Genomic DNA, 26,586 nt, shown 5'->3' with positions numbered 1-26,586 from the left:
CCGCCATTTTATGGAAGATTACAAAGGCCCTTCCATTTTGTTTGGCATTGGGAAGAAGGCGTGACAGAGGGAAGGGCTCTAGGACCCTGGCAGAGCCTTCTTTCCAGAGCCAGGCACCTTGCTCAGCTGATTAAGAGTGGCGGCAGCAGTTTTCCGCAGGGCTCTGATCTGAGGTGGTGTAAAATTGAGAAGATCTGTTTCGTCTGGCTTTGAGAGGGTGGTGCAAGGGCTCGGGTGCTGCCAGAGCCCTGACACTGCTTTCCCAAGGTGAGAAGTGGTGCTCAAATGCTGCAGGTCGCTATTTTATGGAACCTTACAAAGTCAATTTTGTCAGGCTTGGGGAGGGTGGCTGGACAGAGGGAAGGACTCTAGGACCCTGCTGGAGTCCTGGAGCCCCCTTCCCAAGTCAGGTGCCTTGCTTACCCGCATGTGGGACCAGCAGCTTTCCTGCAGTGCTTAGCCGAGATGGCGCAATATGAAAAGTATATTTCATCTGGCTTTGGCAGGTCTGCACAAGGGGACTAGGATGCTCCCAGAACCCTGGCACTACCTTCCAAAAGTCTGCCCTGCCTTCCCAGAGCCTTGCTTAGTTGATTAAGAGTGGTGCTGGCAGTATTCCTGCACACAGCTTTGATCTGAGATGGTGCAAAATTAAGAAGATCTACTTGGGGACTTCAAATATTACAAAGTCCCATCCATTTTGTCTGACTTTGGGAGCACTCGCCTTCCCAAACCGGAAGCCTAGGAAGTACTTGCCCTGCTCTGGGATGCAGAGAAGGGCTCTAGGACCCTGCCAGAGCCCTGGAGCCTCCTTTGCAGAGCCAGGCACCTTGCTCAGCTGCAGTGCAGGATCTGGGATTGGGCAGTTTTCTTGCACAGGGCACCAGCTGAGATGCAGCATTATTGAGAAGATCCATTTGGGAGTCCCAAATATTGACCTCAAAAGATTACTAAAGTCATTTTATCCATCTTTGGGACGGCAGCACAAGTGCTCTGGAGCTCTGGCACTGCCTTCCCAAAGCTGGGTAAACTTTATAGATTGCAGCTTTGCACATGTAGGGGTATGTGTGTGTGAATAAAAGGACGTGTGGGTTTTCTTCACTCTCCATTTATTTACTTTCCACTGCCCTGCCCACGCAAAACTGTGATCTTACACACTGCAGTTTGGAAAGCTCTGCAGTAGAGCCTGAGACTAAATCTCGGGGTTTGGAGTTTAAGCTCCACATTGTGCAAAAAATTCATGCATTGCAGGGGCCCGATGATCCTTGCAGTCACTTTCAACTCTACAGTTCTATGATTATGGGATGTTGGTGGCACCACCCAATTCAATCAGCAGTTTGAATCCGCAGAACAAGGTGCTTTGCCCCAGCTCCTGCCAATCTAGCAGTTCGAAAGCATACCAGCACAAGTAGATAAATAGGTACTGCTGCAAGCCGGAAGGTAAACTCTGTGTGCTCTGGCACTTGTCATAGTCCTTTGTTGTGCCAGAAGCGGTTTAGTCATGCTGGCCACATGACCTGGAAAGCTGTGTACAAACGCCAGCTCCCTTGGCCTGAAAAGCAAGATGAACGCCACACCCTAGTCACCTTTGACAGGACTTACCCATCCGTGGAACCTTAATATTGACATATGATTTTATGATCTGAGTAGATTTTCAATGTGATCCACCCTGCTATATAGGAAGACATTGCAACTTAAGCATAATGTACAAGTTTGGGTTCTGTGTGGATCTCATTGTTGGCCACGCAGGGCTGGACAATGGGCTCTGTAGTGTGGTGAATGCTTCCATCTGTGAGAGAGAATTCCCTGAAAGAGGCAGTTATCAAACCACTTTATTTTTTTAAAAAAAAAAAACCTTTGGACTCGGCCACTATGACCAGTCTCAAACTTTCCATTCCTGGCCAAAGTTAGTGAGCCTGTGGCACATCTGGAGGACCATGATCATGCTGGTCAATGATCTCCAGCTAGGGACAGAGGTGAAAGCTGTTTCCTTCCGCTCCCTCCTGGACCGTGTCCAGAAAGTGGTGATGAAGAATGAGTGTTTGGCCCCCTGGCCTCTCACTTTTGGGGTGCCTCAGGGCTCCATCCTCTCCCCCATGCTTTTTAACATCTATATGAAGCTGCTGAGAGAGATCATTGGGGGTTTGGGCTGGGTGTTCATCAGTATGCACATGATAGAGCTGGGTACCTCTCTTAAATTGGAACCAGTGATGGTGGTGAAGGTCCTGTGTGGCTGGAGGATGGATGGCAAATAATGGACTGAAGTTGAATCTGGACAATAAAGTGTTGTTTCTGGTGGGCAGGAGGCAGGCGGGGGCTCCATGAATGGGGTACCTCTGCCCCTGAAGGACCAGGTATGGAGCATGGGGGTCATTCTGGACTCACAGCTGTCCATGGAGGCGCAGGTCAATTCTGTGGCCAGGGCGGCTGTCTACCAACTCCATTTGGTATGCAGGCTGATCCCCTATCTGCCCATGCACTGTCTTGCCAGAGTGGTACATGTGCTGGTCATCTCCTGCTGATTTATCTCCTGTAGAGCAATGTGCTCTATGTGGGGCTACATTTGAAGGTGACCCAGAAACTACAACTAATCCAGAATGCGACAGCCAGATTGGTGATTGGAGGCGGCCGCTGAGGCCATATAACACCGGTCCTGAAATACCTACATTGGCTCCCAGTACGTTTCTGAGCACAATTCAAAGTGTTGGTCTGACCTGTAAAACCTAAACGGCCTCAGCCCAGTATACCTGAAGGAGCATCTCCACCTCCATCGTTCTGCCCGGACACTGAGGTGCAGCGCCGAGGGCCTTCTGGCGGTTCCCTCATTGCAAGAAGTGAAGTTACAGTGAACCAGGCAGAGGGCCTTCTCGGTAGTGGCACCCACCCTGTGGAACACCCTCCCATCAGATGTCAAGGAGATAAATAACCCTACAACTTTTCAAAGACATCTAAAGGCAGCCCTATACAGGGAAGTGTTTAATGTTTGATTATGCTTTTATATTTATTGGAAGCCACCTAGAGTGGGCAGGTACTACTACTACAACTAATAATAATAATAATAATAATAATAATAATAATAATAATAATGTGTTGGCTGCCAAAATTACCTGCCAAGGAAAACAGCTGAGTTTTTCTTTTTTAAGAACCGTGGAATCTACTCTGATTAAAGTTGTTTGGAGTTTTTGTATAGAACCTTTTCTTGGTATGTGTAAATAATACCACAGTGAGATAATACACTTTCAGTGGATGGTGATGCTTCCTTTTAAAAACCCCATACAGAATATGTGTGTGTGTTTAACTGTTAAACCAGAACGTCAACCTATTGCTCCTGACACTGCCATCATGTGTGCAGCTCTCCATTTGTCTTGCCACAAATAACTTGACAGCATTAAGTATAAGAGCCTGGAAGCACTGAGAGAGTGTTTTATTCTAGACATGGAGTACTCAGTTATACAGAAATAATAGTTTATTTTTCAGCCAATAAACAAGAGTTGACAGATCACAGACAGCATCACAGATACTAGCAGCACTGCGAAGATTCACCACAATTTTGGGGCAACAATAACCCAACCATGTACAGCAGGGAGTTGACAATCTCAGACTTCTGGGTGTGGGTTATATTTTGTTGGGTGCACATGTGTACATTATATATAATCTCCTTAACTCAAGTATTTGCTAAACTCAAACATCAGAAGCATTAAAGGCTTAAAACATCTGGACACCATATATATTTAGATCTTTATATTTATAGATATTTATAGATATTTATATAACAGTAAAGATATGTTTCTCATTACTACAATATAGCTTTTTTGTTTAAATTCCTTTAAAGCAACTGGGAGGAAGAAAAGCCAGTTTCACTAGAGTCACATCTGATATGTGCAAGCCACAAGCTACGACAGAACAAAGCTGTGTTTTTAACATGTGCGTTGGACCATTCCAGGACAGAACAGCTAAGAGGCAGATAAAGGATGGATCTCAAGGAGGGAGCAGGGTTACATGTCAAATGGTGGTTTTGGACTCTCCGGGCGGGAGGGACTAGCTTTGCCGGGGCGGCTGAAATTCAAGGAAAGAGAGACAAGAACACAAAAGAAAAAACAAGGGGGGAGAGAGAGAGAGAGGGAGAGGGACAAAAATGTAAAACAACAGTTAAAATATGGAAAGGATTGGACATCAGAAGTTGACGTCGAGGATCTTCAACAGAAAATCAAAAGTAACAGCACTGGGGTAAAAGGAACAAAAATTGTAAGTGGGGATGGCTGAAATTTTCCAAGGAGGATGTCTAAAGCTGGCTTTCAAAAAGACAGGATGTTGCAGATCTTTTCCCCCACCCCACTTTAAATATTTCTATATTTACCCCTCAACATATACATAAAGAAGCCAGAGAAGAGGATGTCAAGACTAGCAGTTACACACATTTCCCCCCACATTACATATTTGTACCATCAGCATGCAAGAAGTGAAGGCTGGAAGAATCAACAGAATCGTCATGACATCAAACGAGTAGTGTTTTTGTTTGTTTGTCTGAAGCAATGGTAGTTGCACTAAAACACACAGCCCACTCCTGGAAATATTAGATAGTCCATTTCTGTGGAGAGGAAGGCTATCAACCTCTCTCCTGCTTTGTGGAAAGTCAGTTGTAAGTGGTAATACAAGCCAGCTGCCTGGAAACACCAGCCTCTCTTAACCTTCCTTTGCTACTTCAAAAAATAGAGGGTAGCACATTGTGTTGGTTCCTTCCACCTCGAGATAGTGAGAGAATTCTTGGTCTGCAAGACGGCATTATTCAGTAAGCCCTCCTGTCCCCAGCTTGCGAGAAGGCTGTGTCAACTGTTCCCTAAAGTTTGCACTTTGACTCTCAAACCCGCATACCAGACGTTACCAAGAATGTTCAAGAATGTTAAAACGTTTTTGTTAACATTATCTTCATGTGTTATCCTCTTCCAGAATTTTCATCTTAACTATAGTAGGGGGGGAAATTGTTACGTAGCTATAGATTAGAGCTAGATGCTACAGCTAACCATCGCAGGCAGGATGCTATGCGCAGACCAGGCAGGTTGTCCACAACTGCCGTTTTGGTGCACAGCAATGCTCCTGTAAAAACAATGCTCCAAAGATCTTATGTCCTTCCAAGTTCCCCATGCCACTGAACTAGGACTACTCTACGCTCACAAAGCAATACAGGATGCACGAGAGAAGACGAAGAAGAGCTCAATCACTAACGAGCATTTTACGACATGGGGGAAGGAGGGGAGTGAAGGTGCCTGTGGGAGGAACAAGGGGTTGGGTTGCTGGGGCGGGGAGAACCCCGGGCACAGAACTTGTTGCCAGCTTTCTACAGGCCTCGGGTTATAAATCTAAGAGGGACGGTTCAGCTGGTCGGATTATGGTGGGTCGAGTAGGTGAGGCAGGGCCCTTCCGGCTGTGAGAGCAGAGAGAAGAAGAGAGAAAGAAAGACGAGAAGAGAACACACACACACAGGTTAGCCATGGCGGTCAGTCACAATCCCTACATGCTTCTCCACCTCATCCAGACCAGGACCTTGGCCTTCACATAGACCAGAGAGGGCAATGCTGTTATTCATAGCCTTTTAAAAATGGATCAATTTGATCATTGCTGCTTTAAAAAGGAAGACTAGAAACCACCCTTGACACAGATCTATGAAACCCCCATGGATTACTGGTGTTCACTTAGAATCTCATTGAAGGATCTCTAGAAACCAGAGTCCAATTTCCAGAAAGGAGGTCCTGGTACCCAGGTAAGTGTTGAGAAGCATGCAGCACAACCTTTGTGATGCTACTATACCAAGTGAGTGAGGAGCAATGTTACACAGAATGGGTGGTGTCCTCTGGGAGGTGCTGTTTCAGAAGTTGCCGGCCAGTCTGGATCAGGCACCCCCTGCTCTGAGAGTAAAGGGCACCTTTTTGAGCTTGACCACTAGCTGAATCCAGCTTTTTCAAACACTTCTTTATAACCCTAGAACAAATTTAGTCAGAAATTAGGTTGCAGCATGCCTCCCTCCACCCCCTCCAATTGACAGCTCCCAGACTTTTTGAACCTCTCCAGCAACAAGCAAGGGCTGCTTCATAGACTGTCAAACTGGTGTGGTCAGAAGTTGGCTTTGAGCTGCTAGATGCTGAAGGTGGAGCACCTCATAGGTATGTCCTTCAGCTTTAGTAACATCTTCACCCTTGTTTATGTCACCCCAAACTGCTTCAGCATGAGACAGCAGGCGCCAGCCTCTGCCAATTTCCATGTGATGTTAGCTTGTTTTTTTTATTTTATTGCTACCTGTTTTAATTTATGCTTTTTAATTTTGTTACTATCTCGTTATATTTGTTTTATTTTTATTGTGTGAACTGCCTTAAGAAAAGACTAAAGTGTGGCCTAATTTTTGCAAAGCAAATTCATATCCTGGCGCATCCATTTTTAGGTAAACCTTGGCAGCACTCATTTTTCCAGTGCTGATTCATTTCCGGGAACTTACCTTAAGTTACTGGATAGTGTCAGTATTATAGACAAGTCTGCCACATAACCTTTCTGATGGTGGGGTGTTGCCACTGTGTATGGATGTCACAAGGCTTGATCAGGTTGGGTGTCTGGGAACAGATTGGGAGTATCCCAGAGAGGGGCTCTCCATCTCCATGGCCATAACCCAGTCTAGGATAAACATATCTGTGGGCTCTTGCACAATAAATATAACCTAACAGAGAAGTTAAATTATCTGTGTGACAGTCCTACATGCATGTAAACCACTGTGAGCAGAAGTTGTCACCAGGGCTTGCCCTTTACCATGGAAGAGTTTGCTTTGGTCTACCATTTTCCTCTCTCAAACCTACATTTGTATCCCCCCCCCTTAATGAGCTCCAACCAGAACAAGGCTCCATTTTGTAGTGGTCTAAAGTCAGCACTGCCTTGAGGATGCAGAGCTTCCCAGCATGTATACTGTGTGGCTATTTAGAGGTGTGAAGGATCATAATACGTCATGCTCTATGCACCAAAGCCTTTCCTACAAGGGAGTTGCATAGGAACTTTGTAATGCACGAAGGCTGCAAATGCAGCTCTTCTCTCAAAACCGGAAGAGAAATGATTGTTTGTGACTTCTTTGGTGCTCTTTGTAAAATCCAGGCTCTGGGCAGGCAAAGTTTCCCAACAGCGAGTCCCAGAAGGATGAACGGGCAACAGCCAAGCCTCCTCAAAAAGACCAACTCCTGCAACCAAACAGCCTGACAAGAACTGAATGGCAACCTGAGCTGCTGTTGAGGAGGGCTGACAGGAAGCAGGAAAGAGAGGATGTTCTGGAAGCAAGTCAGTTACTGCAAAACTGCCGTGATGATGGAACACCGAGTTACAGTCCCCCTGAGCTGCATGGTATACCTCTCACACTCCACAGCTACAGGTTCACTGAGGATGATACAGAGATGTGCCAAGGAGAAATCACCATCTCCACCTGAACGCCACTGCTCTCCGTTCACTCTCTTCCTCCACACCAATGGCCTTGATCAAACTTAGAAGGGCAGGGGCTGAAGTCTTACTATCATTGAAGGCAGGCAATGCTGTACTTACGCCTCTGTCCAAAACAGGCCTTGAAAATTCATTCTAGTATTATGTAAGGATAATGCATCTACAATTAATTTTAGCACAACAAAGATCATGGTCTTTTCTAGATGCAGATTTATAAGTAAGAGGAGAATAGGTGGTCGGCGTATAGACACAAATCAAGAAGTTTAGATATTTGGGGCATTATGTTTTCTTCCACACTTTCTTGGACTACCCCAACACAGATGGGCAGTAGAAGCTGCTCAAAGTATAATAAAGTGGCACTCCATTTTTTTCTATAGTAAGGGAGCACAATTTATCCCTGCTGCCGTGGAAGTATATAAGGTTTACATCTTGTCTCAGCTGCTGTATGTCGTTCTGATATGGATTCAGGAATTTAGTTCAACAGTTGAGAGTGTTCTTTCAAACTTTTTGCATCCCCTTTTTGGAATCCCATAGTGAGTGTTAACCACTGGTCAATGGCCAGAGACAGGCCTTGCATCTATAGAATAAAAACAAGGCCAGATTTAACTGCCTTCCTTCTGCAACAGACTACTTTGCCCCCTTGTGAGTAAATATCCCAGAAGGACACAGGAGTGGCACCTGGAATATTTCTTGGCTGATACAAAATAATAACAACAGAATTAGTGGCCAAGTTCCTGTTCTAGGCTCAAAGGTCTCGTAAGAAGATTCATGCTAATTTCCATTTGTATCTCATGCTTTTATCTTTTGTAATTGTATGTTAAGTAAGTATATGTTTTAATACTCATGGCTTTTATTCTGTGTGTATTCTGTCTTAGTAGACCTTAGTAGGTCTGTGACTATAAAATATGATTGATTGATTGATTGATTAAATTTACAGGAGATACTCCTCACAATGGGACATTTTTCAAGATTTTACATTCATGTACAAAGACAAGTATGTACAAAAGGTTTTCTATCTCTGCCTATTTCATGTGACTGCAATTCCACAGCTTGCTGCCTTTGGCCAGCCCTGCACTCACTTTTGGTCACACACACATTATTCCTTAACAACACGTTCATAATGCAGTCTTTCCCTTCCAGAATTCTGGGTGCTGTAGTTTGTTATGGTTTGCTGGGAACTGAAACTACAGTGCCCAGAATTCTGGAAGGGAAAGACTGCACTACAAATATGCTTAAAAGCTATCGTGTGTACACAACGTCAGCCTCTCAGGTCACAAATAACAATAAGACAGATTTTCTAGCTCAGTGTGATTTATTATACTGCCAAATTGCTCCTGCTTCACTGCTCCCCTGGCAACAAACAACCCCCAGGACAGGGGGCTTCCTAATTGGAGCTTGCTAGGGAGCAGGAAACCATCGTCCCTGCTTTGGATATACCAAAAGCCAAGGCTTTTTCCCTTCTCTCTCATAACTGCTGTGGAACAGGCTGTATGAGCCACCAGAACACTGGTTTGCTGTGCCAGAAAGGCACCTGTCACCTGGCCCAGGCCACACCATTTTTATAATCACGTTTCAAAAAACAAAACGAATTTGTTTGGTCCTCATGTTTATGAAGGGGAAAAAAGCCTTTTGCTTCTGTAACTGTTCTTGCACGCACACGCAAACATGCACACAAAGCAGGGGAGGGGAACTGAATTACTGAATGTGTAATAAATCCTGTGAATTTAAGTAGAGTTATTTAATGCACATTATTATTTTCTCTGTTACTCTTAGAACCTGTCTTTCTCAGCTGCAGAATCTACAATTGGGTTTCTTTACTGCCCACCGGGCCCTATTAATACTCCATTCCTCATTGCCAAAGTATCTCTTTTGCTGCCCTACCTTTTACTGTGAATTCTCTTCCTACCTTAACTGGAAACCCCAAAGAAAATAACACTTGCCAAGGCCCTTCTCTGGTGTTCAACAAATATGCTGCTGCAAAGTTTTGGAAGAGAGAAAGGAAAATAGAAGAAGAGAAGACAAGAAAGGCTTAGAAAGGCTCTCTTGTTGCAATGAAGAAGAAAAATGGGTGCAGGGAGCAGAAGGTGGAATAAAGTTTACAGCACGAAGTTCAAGTGAGATGCTTGGCTCCTACAGTCTTTACACATTTACAGGTTCAATGTGGAACAAGCTGACTGAATCTCAAGGCAGTAGGGGTATAATGGTTAGAGTGCCGCACTGAAGACCAGGGAGACTTGGGCTCAAATCCCCATTCAGCCACAAAGCTTTCTGAGCCAGTCGCTGTCACACAACCAAACTTTATCTGGTGAAGATAAAGGCAGGGAACCATGTACATTATCCTGAACATCTTATAGAATGGGAAGGATAAAGTGAAATTAGATATCAAGATAGGTCAAAGAACTTACTGAGACTTGGTCACCTTGTTAAGGAACAAATAAAGCAGTGTTCCATGGCAGGGGTGTGGCCATGAAATTTGTGCATCCCTGAGTGTCAATGTGTGAGGCTTGAGAGTCAACACACCAAATAAAACAGTACCAAGGGGTATGGAACCAGAACCCCAAAGGAATTAGTTTAAGCACATTCAGTGGGAAGTTTGAGACCCAGCAACTTTTATTGCAAGCTGCTGTGTTTCACAAGGAGGGTGCTGTGTGGCAGTGGTGGGGATTTGGGGTGGGGTTGGGATGTTTCTTAAGTCACAGAGCTTGGAATGAACTAGTCCAGCGGAACAAAGTTCACTGAACTGGTTCACAAACCTCTGGACTACACCTGAAAGTAGTTCCCATAATTGTCAGGTAAAATAAAGGTGAATTAAAGTTCATTTTGGGATAGAATTTTGAACAATTTTGGGGTCCTTCATGTCCATTCCCTCCTGGACTAGCTTTCATTTTAAAAAAAAGTAAATCAAACAGGAAGTTAGTAAGCAAAACATTGATGCAATGTCCTAAGGCTTGCTAGGCAGATACTATGCCCTGGTGTTGCTGAGTATGTTGTGCCACTTAATCATTGTTACTAAGCTCTCAGAAGGAAGGGATGTGAGGTATCTCCTATATCCTGCTGGAGAGAGTCATTCTTCCAACAGGAGCAACTTGCTGTGAGAAGTGTGTACGGTTCCAGGAATAAAGCAGATGATGCCTTGTGCCTTTAACAACTGTGTTGCTGGGACAACTTAAACAGGGCAAGCCTTTTCTAGTTTAGGTTCAGGTGCCACCCCCTTGATCAACTGTGCAACCGTGTATAAGCATGGCGTAGGGAAATTATTAAATGATTTGTTTCAAACTCAGCGGAAGAAAGCTGGAAAGTCTTTGTGGTTTGCAAGGAGACTCTACCCAGAGACCCAAGCGGATGTCAGTGAGAGTGGAGAAAGCCCCCAAGAGACTTGGTCTTGCTCTGGTGCCAGCCCAGTTGAAATGTACGGGATGAAAAAAAGCTCACCAGGCCCTAATTTCTCCTGCTGAAGGGAAGCAATGCTAGGGACATAACTCGAGACATAGGGATGGGCACGAGGAACACAAGTTTTTTAAGCAGCTGAAGGACCTTGGGTAGCAGAAGGTGATGGGAGAGGCCTCCCTCTGTTCCTGAGTCCAGTCAGAGGAGAGGATCCTGGGATGGAAGGACCAGTGGTCTGCTTTGGCCAATGTTTGTGGCAGAAAGCTTGGGGAGAAAAGACCTTTAATAATGGCGCAGCCTTCACAAACTCACTCTCTTCCTCCCTCCCTCTCAAAATCATGTTCCAAACTGTCCAATTCTATGGGACTTGAAAGGACTATTAGGGATGGTGGCGGTGGGGAAATTATTTTCTTTTCACATGATTTAAATTAATTGCAGCAAAAAAATTCCCACCACATTTCCACTACAACGCTCTAACGAGCAGGAATTTGCAGGGCCTGCTTCTGAAAACCAGGATATCTATAAGAACTACCTAGGAGAGGCAGGTGGCAGGACAGGGGAATGGGAAGGCATGGCTGGATGGGATAAGACTAACACTGAGTCATGCATCACTAGAGGCTGAGGGAGGCAGGGGTGAGTGGGAGTGAAGAACGTACCGTAGCTGCCAATCTTCAAGGGTCACTGATAGTGATTCTGAAAGACAACACGAGAGCAACATGGCTGTTCAGACAATTTGAGGCAAGAGGCCACGCAAGTCTGGAAAATGAGTCACACTCGTGTGCACATGCACACGTGCGTGCACACAGATACTTGTGGAAAAGCACAATGACCAATACTGCATACATGTGCAAGGACAATGAAAGGAAGATGGAAATCTGCAGCTGCACCCACCCACCCACACAACCGCACACACAAGGATGTCTGCACCCTTGCACACCACAATTCCATTGCAAGGTACAAAACTGTGCCTGCAGCAGCATGTATAACAGACACATATGACACACGCCAAGACACTTGCACCCCATGCACACTCACACAGTGCAGCCATGCACACCTGTGCAAGAGCCGACATTTTCAGCTACCCACAGATATGTGGCCACTGGCACTTTAAGGGCAGTGGCACACAAAAGGACTGGCAGGTTGTGTACAAACTTACCTGCCTCCAGAAGTGGGTGCAGGGTATTCTCTCCTCCACTGCCAGGGCCAGCCCTATCACTAGATGAAATGAGGCAGCTGCCTTGGGCAGCAGATGCTTGGGGGTGGGCGTGCACGTGCAGGGCTGTGGCGAAGGTGTTGGAGGACAGAGCTGAGCCTGTGCCCTTGGGTGCAGCAAGGGCCTTGCTCTGGAACCCATGCTGGGGTACATGATGTGTAAAAGGTATGAAGTAAAATAATATTTTGAATGTTTTAATGAGTCATTTTTTTTTTGTTTACCCCGTTTTATTGTTTTAGTCTGTTTGTAAACTACTCTGAGGTTTATATGTTTCTTGTTTTTTACAATCAAGGTTGTATAAATTTTATGAATTAAAAATAATAAATAAGACTTGACTAGCAGCCTGACTGACTTCTATACATGGAGGGCAAATGGGAGGGGGGGGAGCCATCTGGTTCTTCCCCAGAGGCAGCAAAATGTGCTGGACGGCCTTGCCAAGCAGACTCCAGCAAATACTTCTGCCCCTCCCTCCACATTTCAGGAAGGCTTTTAAAAACCCACACCACTCCCCCCCCCCGCAGGTACCTAACTCACTTGTCCAGTTAAAATGTTTATTCCACGCCTTAAAAACCAAACAGTGCATTTGTTTGTTTTTTAAGTGGAAATGTTGTTCAGGTGGCCGGAGACTAACTTTGGAAGTGCCACAAAGTCAGCCAATCAGCACTCTGCACAGCCAGCTGGCTAAAGAGGAAAAGAGACACTCCAAGATTGGTACAAAGGATGGCCAATCCTGGAAACAGGCAAAACTGGTTACTCCCAAACTCAATCCAGGTTGGAAGTCTGCACGTCTTTACGAATAAGTGAATGCATATCCACAGACAGAATTGCATCGTTCAAGGTATGAATGTTTATTTGAAAGGTACACCTTCCGTGTCCTCCTGAAGATCTTTGTACTTTAACTGCCATCACCTTGATCACTGGCTGTGGCTGATGGGAGCTGGAGTCCATCAACATCTGAAGGGTCAACTGTTCTTTTCCGTAAAGTATCTTGCTAGTGCAGGAAACTGATTCCCTTGTCTTGCTCAGATGGGGTACTTCCCAGAAGACAGCTGTCTGGCAGCAATGCACTTCAGGAAGAATATAAGCTTTCTCCCACAGGTCACGCATAAAGTGTTTTAAGGTGCATTCTCACACATTCAGCACTAAAACTACACACGCACATGCCCAAACAAGGACTATTCTCATTATATTGTGTAAAAATTCCCCTTTGTCAAAGCTGCCCTCTTCAGATTACTGGATCATCTCACTAAACCAGAGGTGGCTAGATTGAAGCCTCTCCCCCCAGTGCATATGGACTCCAACTCCCATCATTCCTGGCTGTTGGCCATGCTGGCTGAGGCTAATGGGAGTTGCAGTCCAGCAACAAGGTCGCAGGTTCCCCCATCGCTGCACCAAACAGTTGTCAGGTGTAAGGTTATATTCAACAGCATCTTACACTTGGGTAACAACAAGGCCACAGCTTCAGGGCTACACAAGCAAACATATGCACCTCAGCCCTCCTCATAGACCTTGTAAATTAATTTGTCTAAAAGACATTTACAGTGCAATTCTACACATATCTACTTAGAAGTATTTCACTGGTGCATACACTCCCAGGTAAGTGGGTATAGGATTGCAGCCTTAACCTACTATCTGTCCCCAGTTAATATGGCAGCCGGTAATTCTAAACATATGCAAGGACTTATAAAACAGCAAACAGAAAGAGCCATATTTAAAAATATATGCCTCCCCTTTCTCTCTATCTTGTAGGACTGACTCTTCTAAGATGATGTCCGCTACAACTATGGATCATCTAAAATTAAAAAGAGGCGATGTTTCTTGCTTCAGAAACAATATGTAAATTTATGTGCACTTAATCAACAAGTAACCAATTCAAAAGTCCTAGGTCTTATTAGAATTCATTTCTTAAGGTTTATTAAGAAGTTTATCAAGGTTGCAGCCTTAATAATAATTATTACGTGTGCTTAACCCTTTACTACCTGGCATTTGTATAAATATTCATCTACCCCAAAATACTCCACACAGAAAACAAGATGCAGGCTTTACACTCAAGTGCACAGGCTTTCTCTCTCATGCACACATTTCAAAGAAAGCAAACAAATATTTGACACCCATTGATGAAGTGCACACACATACTCAAACGTGTGTAGCTCAAAGGCTGAAATGCTGGGCCCCCCTTCAGTATTCCCCGCGCAATGTGGGAAGGCCAAATTTGTGTTAAAAGAAGAAAAACAAAGAAGAAGAAGAAACAGAACAGCAACAAATGAAGATGGTTGTCTGTTCACTTGTGGCCAGCAAACTCAAGCCCAACTTGCCAACGTGAACTCTCTTATTCTATATACAAGAGATGGAGCAAGGAGGACTGACTTGCCATCTGGGGGCTGTTGACCAGTGGAGTTGGGCCAACGACGGGGTGGAATAAAAGAGTTGGGAGGGGAGAGAAAGAGGGAGAGAGAATCTGGAAACACTTGGAAATCATTCGAGCTGAGCCACTCAAGTATTATCAACACCTCGGCACCTTAAAGACTAGCAAATAATGCTGTAGCATAAACATTTGTGGACATTTGAGTCCCCTTGTGGTCCAGAAAAAGTTTGTGTTAGGTCTCTAATGTATTATAAGACTGTCTTTAAAATGCAGCAGCCTAACAGGTCTACTTTTCTGGACGCTGCCAGAATTTCATACCATATATATCTTTCTCTGAGACATGAATGGTTGCAGAGGCATAGCAAGGTCAGGTGGTAAAAGGTAAAGGTACCCCTGCCCGTAGGGGCCAGTCTTGACAGACTCTGGGGTTGTGCGCCCATCTCACTCAAGAGGCCAGGGGCCAGCGCTGTCCGGAGACACTTCCGGGTCACGTGGCCAGCGTGACATCGCTGCTCTGGCGAGCCAGAGCTGCACACGGAAACGCCGTTTACCTTCCCGCTAGAAAGCGGTCCCTATTTATCTACTTGCACCCGAGGGTGCTTTCGAACTGCTAGGTTGGCAGGCGCTGGGACCTAGCAGCGGGAGCGCACCCCGCCGCAGGGATTCGAACCGCCGACCTTTCGATCGGCAAGCCCTAGGCGCTGAGGCTTTTACCTGGTGTAAAAAAAAAATTTGTCACACCCCCCACATGGCAATTTTTAGAGAGGGCACCCCAAAATTGTTGAGCTGTTTTTAGGGTACCCCAAAATGGGCAACCTCTTTTTAGGGAGGGTTGGCCACAAAACTGATACGCCCACTAATATCGCGAAAATCTGACCGCCGATCGCATAAAACTGCCCGCAAGTGCCACCAGAAGGTGCCAGGCTGATCGCCGGGCGTATTTGCGCTATCAACGGGTGGATTTTGACGATGAAATCCGTCTGCTGGGAGTGCGAGCACCACCACGCCGATCCACTCAGAGGGATTTTGTCATACACCCCAGCATGACACCTAGGGAGAACCGCATCCCCCACAACGCCCCTGAATGGTTGTATCCAATAGGGGCTAAATGTATTCTAAAGCATCTAAATGATCTACACTTGCTCCCGGTACATTTCCCGCCACAATTCAGAGTGTTGGTGCTGGACCTGTAGAGCCCTAAATGGCCTCAACCCACTATACCTGATGGGGCATTTCCACTCCATTATTCAGTCCAGTTTCAAGGGCCTTCTGGCAGTTCCCTCCCTGCGAGAAGGGAAGTTACAGGGAACCAGGCAGAGGACCTTCTTGGTGGTGCCGCCCTCCCTGTGGAATGTCCTCTGATCAGATGTCAAGGAAATAAACAACTATCTGACTTTTAGAAGACATCTGCAGGCAGCCCTGTATAGAGAAGTTTTTAATGTTTGATGTTTTCTTGTGTTTTTAATATTCTGTTGGGAGCTACCCAGACTGGTTGGGGCAACCCAGCCAAATGGGTGGGGTACAAAGAATAAAATTACTGTATTTACTTAAGTCTAATGCACCATCAAATCTTATGTGCACCTCAATGTTCAGAACACTGAAAGCAAAAAAAGTATTTGCTGGCAAATGTAAATGTGCCATCGAATCTAATGCACACCTTAATTTTCACAACGTAATTTGGCCAAAAAAGGTAAGCATTAGATTCGAGTTAATATGGTATAATTATTATTATTGGTCCTACTCAAAACAGGCCCACTGAAACTGATGGGCAGGACTAACTAAGGTGCACTGTTTTAAATGGGCTTGCTCTGAGTAGGACTTCACTGGATACAACCTGATCTGACTGGTCACTTTCATGTTTCAGCTGAACAATGCAAACAACAAGCTCCCATCCCCTTCCTTGACCCACCCAGTCCTGGCAGCCCCTAGACATTTTGCCAGAGATTCAGGAAGAGACATGCAGGCAAAACCCACTTCTGTGCAATTGTGGAAATGCCCCCCCCCCCAAAGTCAGGCTTCCTCAACCTTGGCACTCCAGATGTTTTGAGACTACAATTCCCATCATCCCTTACCAATGGTCCTGCTAACTAGGGATCATGGAAGTTGTAGTCCCAAAACAGCTGGAGGGCCAAGGTTGAGGAAGCCTGCTCTAAGTCATGGGCATAGCCAGGATTTATTGGGGAGGGCAGGCTTTATGTTTGGGGGGCATGTTATCTGCAATGCAATTAGTTATTTTTATTTATTTACTTGATTTTTTGAGGGCAGCTGCCCCTCCCCCCCCACTATGCCCATGCTCTAAGTGTCCACAAAGCAGCCTCTGATGATATTAAAAGGTGAAGCATTTCAGGGCAGGGAAGGAATAGGGACCCCAGAAGCCAGCTGACTGGATCACATGGCCTGGGCCACAATGTCTCCCATTCGCTGTCAGATGGACAGGAGATCAGAGGTGTGGTTCTTAGGAGTCAGGTGTGTGCAAACACGCACACACACACACACTTTCCTTACACTATTCTTTGCTGCTGCCTGGCAGTGCCCCTAGGCCCAGAAACCAAACATTTACAAGGGGGAAATGTGGCGTTGTGTAGGAGATAAAAGTCAGAGATGAAGTAGAGAGCAAAACCTCATTCATTTCAGCCTGCCTGTATATAGAATATATAATCCATGAGGATGAGAGAGAGAGAGAGAGAGAGAATGGCAATGGAGAAATGTGTTGGGGAGACAGGGAGAACTGCACACAGAGGTAAAGCAGCAGAAAGTAAAGCAGATTATAACTGAATTCAAAAAAAAAAGGAAAAGGAAGAAGAAAATGGCAGAGAGAAGCAAGGAGAGAGAGAAGCAAGAACAGGCAACAATACAGACAGCAGCAGCAGCAGCACATGGTAACAGGCCCTGGCCAAAGGATGCTGTAAACAAGGAACTGGGCCTGCGGAGAAGACCCTGCGCATCTAGAAAGCAGGTGGGTATAGCTAACCATTTGCATGCCAAAGTGTTGCTTTTTATTATTATTATTATTATTATTATTATTATTATTATTATTATTGCAACCAACACATAAGCCAGTGTTCTGCACCTTCTCCAGGCTTGTCCATGCCTGATCCTAATCTAGATCTGTGGTGTGTTTGCAGAGCAAATATCTGGTAGGAACAAGGCCCCACTCAGCCAGGCAAGGTCATTATCAGCAAGTACCCTCCTGTACCCAAGTGGCCGTCGGAGGCAGTGACCAGTCTATAAACCCTTACAATCAGATATTGATATGAGAGACAGGCCCTCCCCAGAAAGGGCGCCTTCTCACGCACAGCGGCATCCATGAACTTACACAGCAAATTGTCACAGACAGCGGAGTCCTTAAGGATATGCTGCAGCTGCAGGTGTCAGCTCTTTTTATGACACACACATGGGCACCCACAAACCTCTGGGTGAGCGATGCCTGCATGAGAGCTGCAGGCAGAAAGTGTGGAGTTTTCCTCTCGGCACTGCAAAGCTGAGATTTCCCTCTGGACTTACCTCTGACTCCATCCTGTAACAAGTATGCCCACCCAAGTAAGAGTGGTACAGCTGAACAGCCCAGAGCTGGGATTGGGGAAATTATAATTTTCTAGGTTTTGTGCTTTACTTCAAACGATAATGTGAAGGTACAGCAAATGGAACCTGGTGGGCTGCCTGAATCATCAAGCAGAACGAACACAGCTAAATCTTGCATCGCCACTGGTGAAGGGGCAGCATCTCCTACACCAAAGGGCAGGGAGCTGGCTTAAGGGGGTCTAGGGCAGGCTATATGGAGTTTTCCTCTCCAACATCTCTCTACTTCCCAGCACCTGCCACCTGAGGAATCCACCTCACTCTGCCTCGTGGCAGAGTGTATCTGCACTACAGACTTAAACTGGTTAAATAGCCATTCCTTCTTCCGAGGAAACTGCCCTGGTTGAGGAGGTGGGCGATGGGGGAATCCCCAGCAGAGTATTCTCAGCAAACTGCAACTCCTGAGATTTGTTAAACCAATATTGCTCAGTTTGTAAGTCAGGTGAATTGCTAATGACTTAAGTCTTCTCACTGTTCAAGGGGTGCAAAAAAACAGGAGCATAGTAAAAGTTAATGTGATCAAACAGCCTCATGTTCAATGACAGAAAAGTTCTGATCCATGTTTTCAACTCACGTCAAGGGCTTTGCCACGAAATTCTGCTAATTAAGAAGAATAGGCAAATCCCGGCCAACTCCTTTAAGACACCCTGAGCAGCCTTTCTCAGTAGGAAACAACAGTGAAACAAAAGCTTTATCGACAATCTTCCCACAGCAGTTTCTCAAGTTCAGCTATTTGAAATGAAGCATTTATACCTAGTTCCCTACTCACATGTTAAAAAAAAACCCAATACCAGCTCTGGACAGCTACTTGCTATTTAAACAAACAAACAAACAAACAAACAAACAATGAACAAACAAATAAATAAAAGACAGCCTTCTTTTGCTCAAGATCAGCAGTTAAATATCAGCAACAAAACTCTTCCCAAATGTTTCTGTATCATTTGCAAAACAAAGTATTTCCAGACACGCAAAACCACGTGCAGCAGCCTGGTCTTTTACATGTCTGTTTGTTATCAAGGCCCACCGCATTCCACAGGTCATGCTCCCATTTTATGACTTAGCAGTGCAAGTCTCCCAACCATATTTACCCAGAAGTAAGTCTTATTGAAGTCAATGGGGCTTACTCCCAGGCAGGTGGGTCAGGACTGCAGCCTAGGTTCTTGGTAAACATGCATAGAATTATGCGTATTTACTTGGGAGTACCTCCACCGAACTTGTTTGGACTGATCTTCACGTAAAAGTCCGTGGTGGTGTTCTATAGGAAACAAGTTTTGCTATCATTCTCAATTGTAGACTTCTGCATGCCAGGTCCAAAGTGCAACATCTTATTCTGGCTAAACTTTCTTCATGTTATAGAAAGAGAAGTTGGCAGAACCATGTTTTCCCCAGGAAGGACCTGGTTGCTCTGGCCGGAGTGGGGGTCTGTTTCTATGGGGCTCTCTACCTTGGAAATTAATCACAAAAGGGGTGAAATACAGTTCTCCTCCCCAATCAAAAATATAACTCTTTCTTTCTTGCAAGAACCACTGGACAGGTGGGGTGGTGTCACACAAGAAAGCCCTAAGACTTTAGACTGAAGTGACTTTCTATTCTGATTGAAATCCCTGCATCAGAAAAGGATAGAAAATGCTTAGAAATTCTGTAGAATTCTCTCACTTGCATCTTGCGCTCCCAGGCGCTCAAAAGGTCAGGGGGCAGTGGCTCATGAGACAGATTTACATGAAATCTGCATAAGTAGTTCCTGTTTGTACTGAACTTGGCCTCTCCTAAATTTCGGAATGTGCTTCCTTATAACCATGCCCACATTTCCCTGGCTGCCAGGATGGGCAACCCCTTTCTAAGCAAAGTTTTAAAAATGGTGGAAGTTGATTTGAGGCCTACTATAGGAGCCAGGACTGTCCTAGGCTTTCTCCCTAACGAGGTCCTTGCACCTAGCCATTACGACAGATCTTCTTCAACACCAGCACACTACTCCAGGCAGTGCTGCTGCCTCCAGTGATCTCCCAAACCACCTTTTCCTCAGATCCACCAAAGGATATAAAAGATCCCAATATCTTCTCCCAAAGGGAAGCTCAGCATGCAAAGAATGAGCAGGTTCTCATGAGCAGCAGTTGGGGAATCCAGTTACTACCTTGAGCACCGGGAAAGGCACTTAATGGCACAACCCTAAGCATATTTACTCTGGAGGAATCCTCACTGTGTTCAGTGGGCCTGACTCCCTAGGAAGTGGGCTGAGGCTCATGAGGTTCTAGTGCAGCTGGTGGCCAGAGCCTGTTTTTCCCTTCCCGCCCACCCACTGCACAGCCAGACTTACCTGGGGACACCGGGAGGTGCACGGTTGGGCCGAGATGGAACCTGAGGGGGAGGCCCAAAAGGATCAGGGGAGGCCCCAGGCCTAGAGGGCACAGGAGGAGCACCACCCAGAGTGGGACCACCAGCAGGCGGTGGTCCAGGAGCCGGGCCTCGCGATCCAGGTCTGGCTGGGGGGACTGCAGGAGCTCTCCTCTGGGGTGTAGGGCTGGATGTGGGAGACCTATTGAACAGAGAGAGGGTTTCACTGCCGCAGCAGGCCCACAGGATGACAAGGTGCTCTGGCACGTTTAAATGACCCTTCAGGCTAGAGACAAAACGACTTTCAAGGGAGATGGCAGCATTGTGAGGGAGGGAGGTGCCCCTGCAGTAGTGTTTACAGGATTTGCAGCACTACCACAGGCTACTTGTTTACCTGAGGCAAAGGTGTGAGGATCATGTACACACCATGCGTAGCAATTCCTCCTGGGGACCGAGATCTCTTCGGGGGCCCCAATAAAATATTTGAAGGAGCTGAGCCCCACAAAGTGGATGAACATTGCCATTCAAATCGCGTGTGTACAGCATGTCTTGTGATCAATTGTGCAAGACGGGGCTTACACCCCCCCCCCCCATTTTATTCAAGTTTGTGCCCCTGGCCGCCATCCACCTCCATCCTCCACAAGCCTTTTGTGCGCTGGGTGAGCACCAAGGTCCCAGCGACCGCTGCGATGCTTTGTGAGCACAAATGCGGCTGCTTTGCTGAACTGCAATGCTCCAGTGCCCAAGCTTCCCATTCCAGCAGTGGGGCCCACCTAAGTTGCTAAAAGAGGCCTCAGGAAGGTCTGCAGGGGCCTCCCCCTGAGCCTCGGGTACCTGCGTCCGGACGGTATGTTCTGCACCTGCAGCCAGGAGTCGTCCACCGGCGGAGGCAAGGGAGTGCTGATGGTGGTGGTGTTGATGTCCCCGATGATGTGGTGTGCCTCCTTCAAGGCATGGTACATGCGCAGCATCTCATCACGCCGCTGGGCTTGCTCGACTGATTCTTCCATCAGTGTGTTTTGGTCTCCACAGGAATACAGGTTTGCCAGCAGCTCTGAGTGGATAAAGTCCTTTGTCTACCAAAGGGGGAAACAGAGGCAGTCACCATTCAGAGTAGATCTGCAATATAAACATTTAAACTGCTATCTGCCTAGGCCACTTTTTAGGTAGCCCCTACCCTCATATTCCTAGCAGTTCAACCTAGCAGTTCGAAAGCACGTCAAAGTGCAAGTAGATAAATAGGTACCGCTCCGGCGGGAAGGTAAACGGCATTTCCATGCGCTGCTCTGCTTCGCCAGAAGCGGCTTAGTCATGCTGGCCACATGACCTGGAAGCTGTACGCCGGCTCCCTCGGCCAATAAAGCGAGATGAGCGCCACAACCCCAGAGTGGGTCACGATTGGACCTAATGGTCAGGGGTCCCTTTACCTTTACCTGATATTCCAGGCCCCTTTGTCTAATATTAAGCATCTATTTTTGCTACTCTAAGCTTACTTAACAGGAAGTAAACCCCATTGAATGCAGCTGGACCCACTTTTGAGGAAGCATTTATAGAAGACTGTTTTTCCTAATACAATATGCATGCCAACAGCCCAGTCTTCCTAGTCTTAGTCTCCCATTCTAGCTGTTACCTCACATTGGGCCTCCACTGTCCTAGGTTACATGCAGTCCCATAGACTGTCTGATGGCATACATACATTGTTTATCATAAGGTGCATGATGGTCTTAGGCATGAGGTCACGGATGGTCTTGTTGACAATGGCCATGTAGGAGTCTACAAGGTTCCTGATGGTTTCCACCTGTCTCTCCAGCTGAGGGTCCATGGAATGCATCAAGCTATCAGATCCATTCTCTTCCGACTCACTGGCCTATGTAGGATGTTGAAGAAACAGGTTGTGTCTTTAGCAAGGCAAACACACGCCACACCTCCAGGGGCAAAAAAAGGGAAGGGCTGAGGAACTGATGAAACACCATGAGAAGACATGGGGCTTGTCACTTCAGAGCTGATGGTCTCATTCTTACCTAATTTCCCAATATATCCAAATCACACACACACCCTGGAAATTTTGGATCCCCACTCCGGTTCTTCTCAATTCCAGCCCTGGGAGGGGGATGGGAGGATGCTGAGCTGCTAGGTACAATTACTGAGCTTGACCAATCAGGTGCCCTCTTCCCAAAGCAGGAGCGAGAGAGCTTAGAGAATCTCCTACAATACGATACCCCTTAGTTATTTTATTACATATAGATGCATGAGAGGATGCTTTCTGGTTAAATGAATGAGCTTTATGTTGGCTTGCCTTGCCTATAAAACACTATACAGATTAGAAGCCACCTACACCAATTTCTGTGAATTTGCCCAAAGTGTTAAATGGTTAGATAGCTAGATTAGATAAGCTGAAATAAGTATTCTCAAGAGGCCATGAAAGGGAAGAGACAATTTTGCGGCATTTCTATACAAAGCCTAGACATGTACAAGATAAGCCCACGGGAAGCTCACAGCAGCAGTCATTGGCAATAATGCAATCTTCAGCAATGCTCATTTAAAACATCTGTACTGGGAGAGAGGTCAGTGGTCTTGACTGAGTCCTAAACAAATCAGGAATCAACGTTTGCTGGCAAATTCTAGTTCAGCAGTTTACCCATACACAACTGCCAGATGAGGACACACTTTATGCACATGATGTAGTAGGGTCAAATCCAGGGAAGAGGAACCTGTGGCTCTCCAGGGCCAACTGGGACTCCAGTTCCCATCAGCCCCAGCCAGCATGGCCAATGCTCAAGGAGGATGGGAGCTGGATCCCAACAACATCTAAAAGACCACAGGTTCTTCGCCCCACTATAGCCCATGACTGGAACAGAGCTAGGGCTCTAGTCCCATGGAAGGAATGTACCCAGAAGTGCAAGGTGGTCAGGCACGAGGCCAGTCCAGTGGCGAGTAGTCGCACAGGTGGTACAAGTACTACAGGGGTATACTATGCTGTATGCAGTATGACAACTGCATGTTTACTTCGCTTACTGCTGTGTTAGCCTATGCAGCATCGGTTACCTGAAATGGGGGAGGATGTTAGTATTTCACGCCTCTGATGCTGCAGGTGAGATTGGTGTAAATTACATGCCTGTCTGGGAAGAGTGTGGGAACGGAAGACAGTCTTATCTCTTCCGTTGTATGTACTATTGTACTGTACTTTTGCTTTTACTTGTTCCTCTGTTTCCCTCTCAGAGCTGGAGAGAGAGGATGCCACGACTCCTTTGTCTGTACATAGCAAGTAAATAAATACGTAGATTAGCTCTACAATGTCTCATGCTTCTTGCTGTGTTTTGCTAGAAGATTAGTGTGCATATATCATTTGATATATGCCGCTGAAGCGCACTGGGGAAGAAGGGAAATGCCTTTTCCAGAGCTGCACATACCGGAGGACGCTTGGAGTTTGGGGGCTGCAGAAGGGGCACCCCCAGGGTGTTTTTCCAACAGCTGTGTGGCACAATGTTTGTTTCCATACTTAGGGTTCCCAGCTACTCCTTTTGACCATTCATTTTATTTTCTTCCCTAGAACACTGGGGCATCAAGTGAAGACAGATTTTTGGGGGGCGGCAACAGTCTCTCACAGAGGAAGGTTCTTTCAGCTCAGGTCTCTTTCTCCGCCCCCAACCCAACTTTCTTTCTTTGTGGTTTTGTCACAAATGGTTGATGAAAGCATCACTGCGGTTTTGGAGACGGAAGATGAAGGGGATTGGAAATCAGGACAATGAGGAAGCGGAGAGACTCTGAAAACAAGAACCCAAGATGGGGCAAAGGCTCATTTGGATGCAACTCAGAAATTGGGCAATCAAATTCCAAAGACAAGGACACTGAAGATGAGTAAAAGGAAAACAGAAGCAAGAATAATGGAAAGAAATTAAACAGGCAAATGTGGCAGGAAGTGCAGAGAGGAGGAAGGGAGGAATGCATGTCTTTTGGGACATGGAGACAGAAGGGTGTTTTGGTATTTTTAAAAAAGAAAGTAAAAAAAATAAAAAAATAAATTCAAAAAGAGCAATTCAGAAATAGATGATGAGATTCCCACTATAGGGCAGAGCAGGCAAAGGTAGGCCGTCACTTACTTTGTCTTTGTCCTGGGGGGCCATTTGAGCACAAAAAGCAAAAAGGGAAAACAAAAACAAGGAAAAAATGTGACTTTTTTTAAAAAATCCATGTATTTTACTTTGCATCATCTGGTGTATCTAGTAGTATGGCCTTGAAAATATGGCAAACCTCTCCAAAAAATGTATGTTTAAAGGAACTCAAAGATAAGGCAGATAGTTAACCAAATAAAATTGACTGGAACAGAATATCTGCAAAGCAACAGAATAAAAATAAAAATAAAAAAGTAAAACTGGCTCAATAAGTATAGATTCCTAGAGAAAATTACTTACCAGTAGTGACAAGGGTTTGTGCCCCCAGAACTTACAGTGGATCTAGTTTAAGAATATTGGACAAGGAAGCAGGGCCCATGGAGAGCCCATCCATAAAATATATCAAAGGACAGGGGAATGCAAAGCGAAGGAGGGGAAGCACGTTGATTAAAATGGGGTAAAGCACGACAAGGGCAGAATGGGTTTTAAAGAGTTTAGAAGGACAACACAGCATATGACGGACTCAGAGCCAGAATCATTCCACTGTATCACCAACAAGGTGGCACCACAGTCACTTAGCAAGTCATACAATATGGCGGCCTGGTGGGTTGTGATCCAATGTAGACCAAGTATCTGCTCCGTGCATGGAGGACATGGTGTGTGTGTGGAACCTGTGAGAAGGAAGAGGAAGTGGGGAATAATGAGTGGGCAAAGCAGGGAATGGGGGCTGTGAGTGGTACAATAGATGGGATATCTTAGAAGAGATGGGGATGAAGAGGGCTGCCACCTCTTCTCCAGACACTACATGTTGTCCTGTCTTGTTAGAGTGGGAGCTACTTCTCTTCACCCACCCATCCCCCTCATGGCCCTGTCCTCAATTCCCCTCCTATGGAGAAACAAGTGGTGATTTCAAGGGCCAACTGGGACGAGAGATAAGCAGCCTTACGACAGGGAATGGTGTTGGTGGTGCCTGGAATGCAGGGAAGGGCCTGTGGACAAAGTTATGATTGGACTTCACTGGTGATCCATTGGTAAAAAATGACAATAAAAACTCCTGTAGGTGGATGTGGGGAGAACCTCACTCTGCCAACAAGCCAAGGAATCTTAATAGTGAGAATTTTGGCCACTGTTACAGGTTCTAATGAAAACAACAACCCACACCACAAGACACACCACCTAAGTAATCCTATCAGTTTCGAAACTCCTTCTTTGCAGCATGAGTCTGTGACTCGCCATTATACGAAACACAAGACCTCGCATCAGTTGAAAGCCATTGGTCATTGGCCATGCTTGCTAGGATAATGGGAACTGTAATTCAGCAACATGGGGGGAGGGAGAGGTTCCCCACACCTGGTTTGAAGCCAGTCAAGAGCCCCTCATAGTTACGCCATTTACATTTCCCCCTTTTTGTTTCATGTCTTAAAGAGGCACGAGTTTGTTTTGAAATACATCTGCTTCTTCTCTAATATGATAGGGAATCTCAGATAAGTAAAGAGACCTTGAAAAGGAATACTGTCGAAACAATTCATCTGTGAGATCCAGCTGCCCAGGAAGTTGTTAATTCTAAGGAAAGATGGTCCCTTATCAGAAGATAAATGATCTGTATATATGAAAGCAGAGTGACACAAGATTATACTCTGCCTCTTTTTTTTTAAATGAAGGCCAGTTGTCGACACTGTCCTCTCCAAGGACAGTCAGCACGAAACATATTTTAGTTGTATTCCACTTTTTAAATTAAAAATCCTAATGGAACAACGAATAACAATGATATTTGAAAGGGAATGCCCTCTGGCTCCAACATTTGGACTGATGCTTTCTGTTTTTTGCTGCTTTTATTTCCCCCCTCTAAATTATATGCTCTTTACTTATTTAGAAAATACAAGCTCTGTTTTGCTCCTAAATTTAAAACTTTGATTGTGTTGTCCTTCTTCCTTCCTTCCTTGATTTTACATTAATTATAATACTTTATAAATATATGGAAATCTGGAAGTGAAATACTTCTACTATCCTAACGTTCGCATTCACTGACATTAGTTCTAAGCAGTGGCTGCTGTTCTTCCTGTATTGGTCACTGCTAGAGCGTTCAGGCAAACATAAACTACCTTGTGAGTAATCACAAAAGTATATTTTATTTA

At 45.6% G+C, this 26,586-nt stretch overlaps 1 protein-coding gene across 15 annotated transcripts in view; it reads right to left on the bottom strand.

The window, feature by feature from the left end:
- Positions 1 to 3,409: 3,409 nt before the first annotated feature.
- The window catches only part of DNM1 (dynamin 1), a 133,214-nt gene continuing 110,037 nt past the window's right edge, over positions 3,410 to 26,586 (bottom strand). For 4 of the 15 annotated variants that reach the window (XM_083721716.1, XM_083721721.1, XM_083721720.1 and 1 more), the window contains 4 exons: positions 22,036 to 22,206; positions 21,174 to 21,415; positions 20,323 to 20,541; positions 3,410 to 5,422 (listed from right to left, as the gene is read on the bottom strand). In XM_083721716.1, coding sequence (XP_083577842.1) covers positions 5,350 to 5,422; positions 20,323 to 20,541; positions 21,174 to 21,415; positions 22,036 to 22,206 — 705 coding nt within the window. In that variant the 3' untranslated portion in view covers positions 3,410 to 5,349. Of the gene's footprint in view, positions 5,423 to 11,507; positions 11,545 to 19,211; positions 19,264 to 20,322; positions 20,542 to 21,173; positions 21,416 to 22,035; positions 22,207 to 26,586 lie in introns of all 15 variants that reach the window. The other 11 variants (XM_083721722.1, XM_083721724.1, XM_083721718.1 and 8 more) reach the window with 7 other exon arrangements.

The sequence above is a fragment of the Podarcis gaigeae genome, assembly GCF_964106915.1.
Source record: "Podarcis gaigeae genome assembly, chromosome: Z".
NCBI lineage: Eukaryota > Metazoa > Chordata > Lepidosauria > Squamata > Lacertidae > Podarcis > Podarcis gaigeae.
Note: the sequence above shows the minus strand (reverse complement) of the source record. Positions and strands in the feature narration are given on the sequence as shown.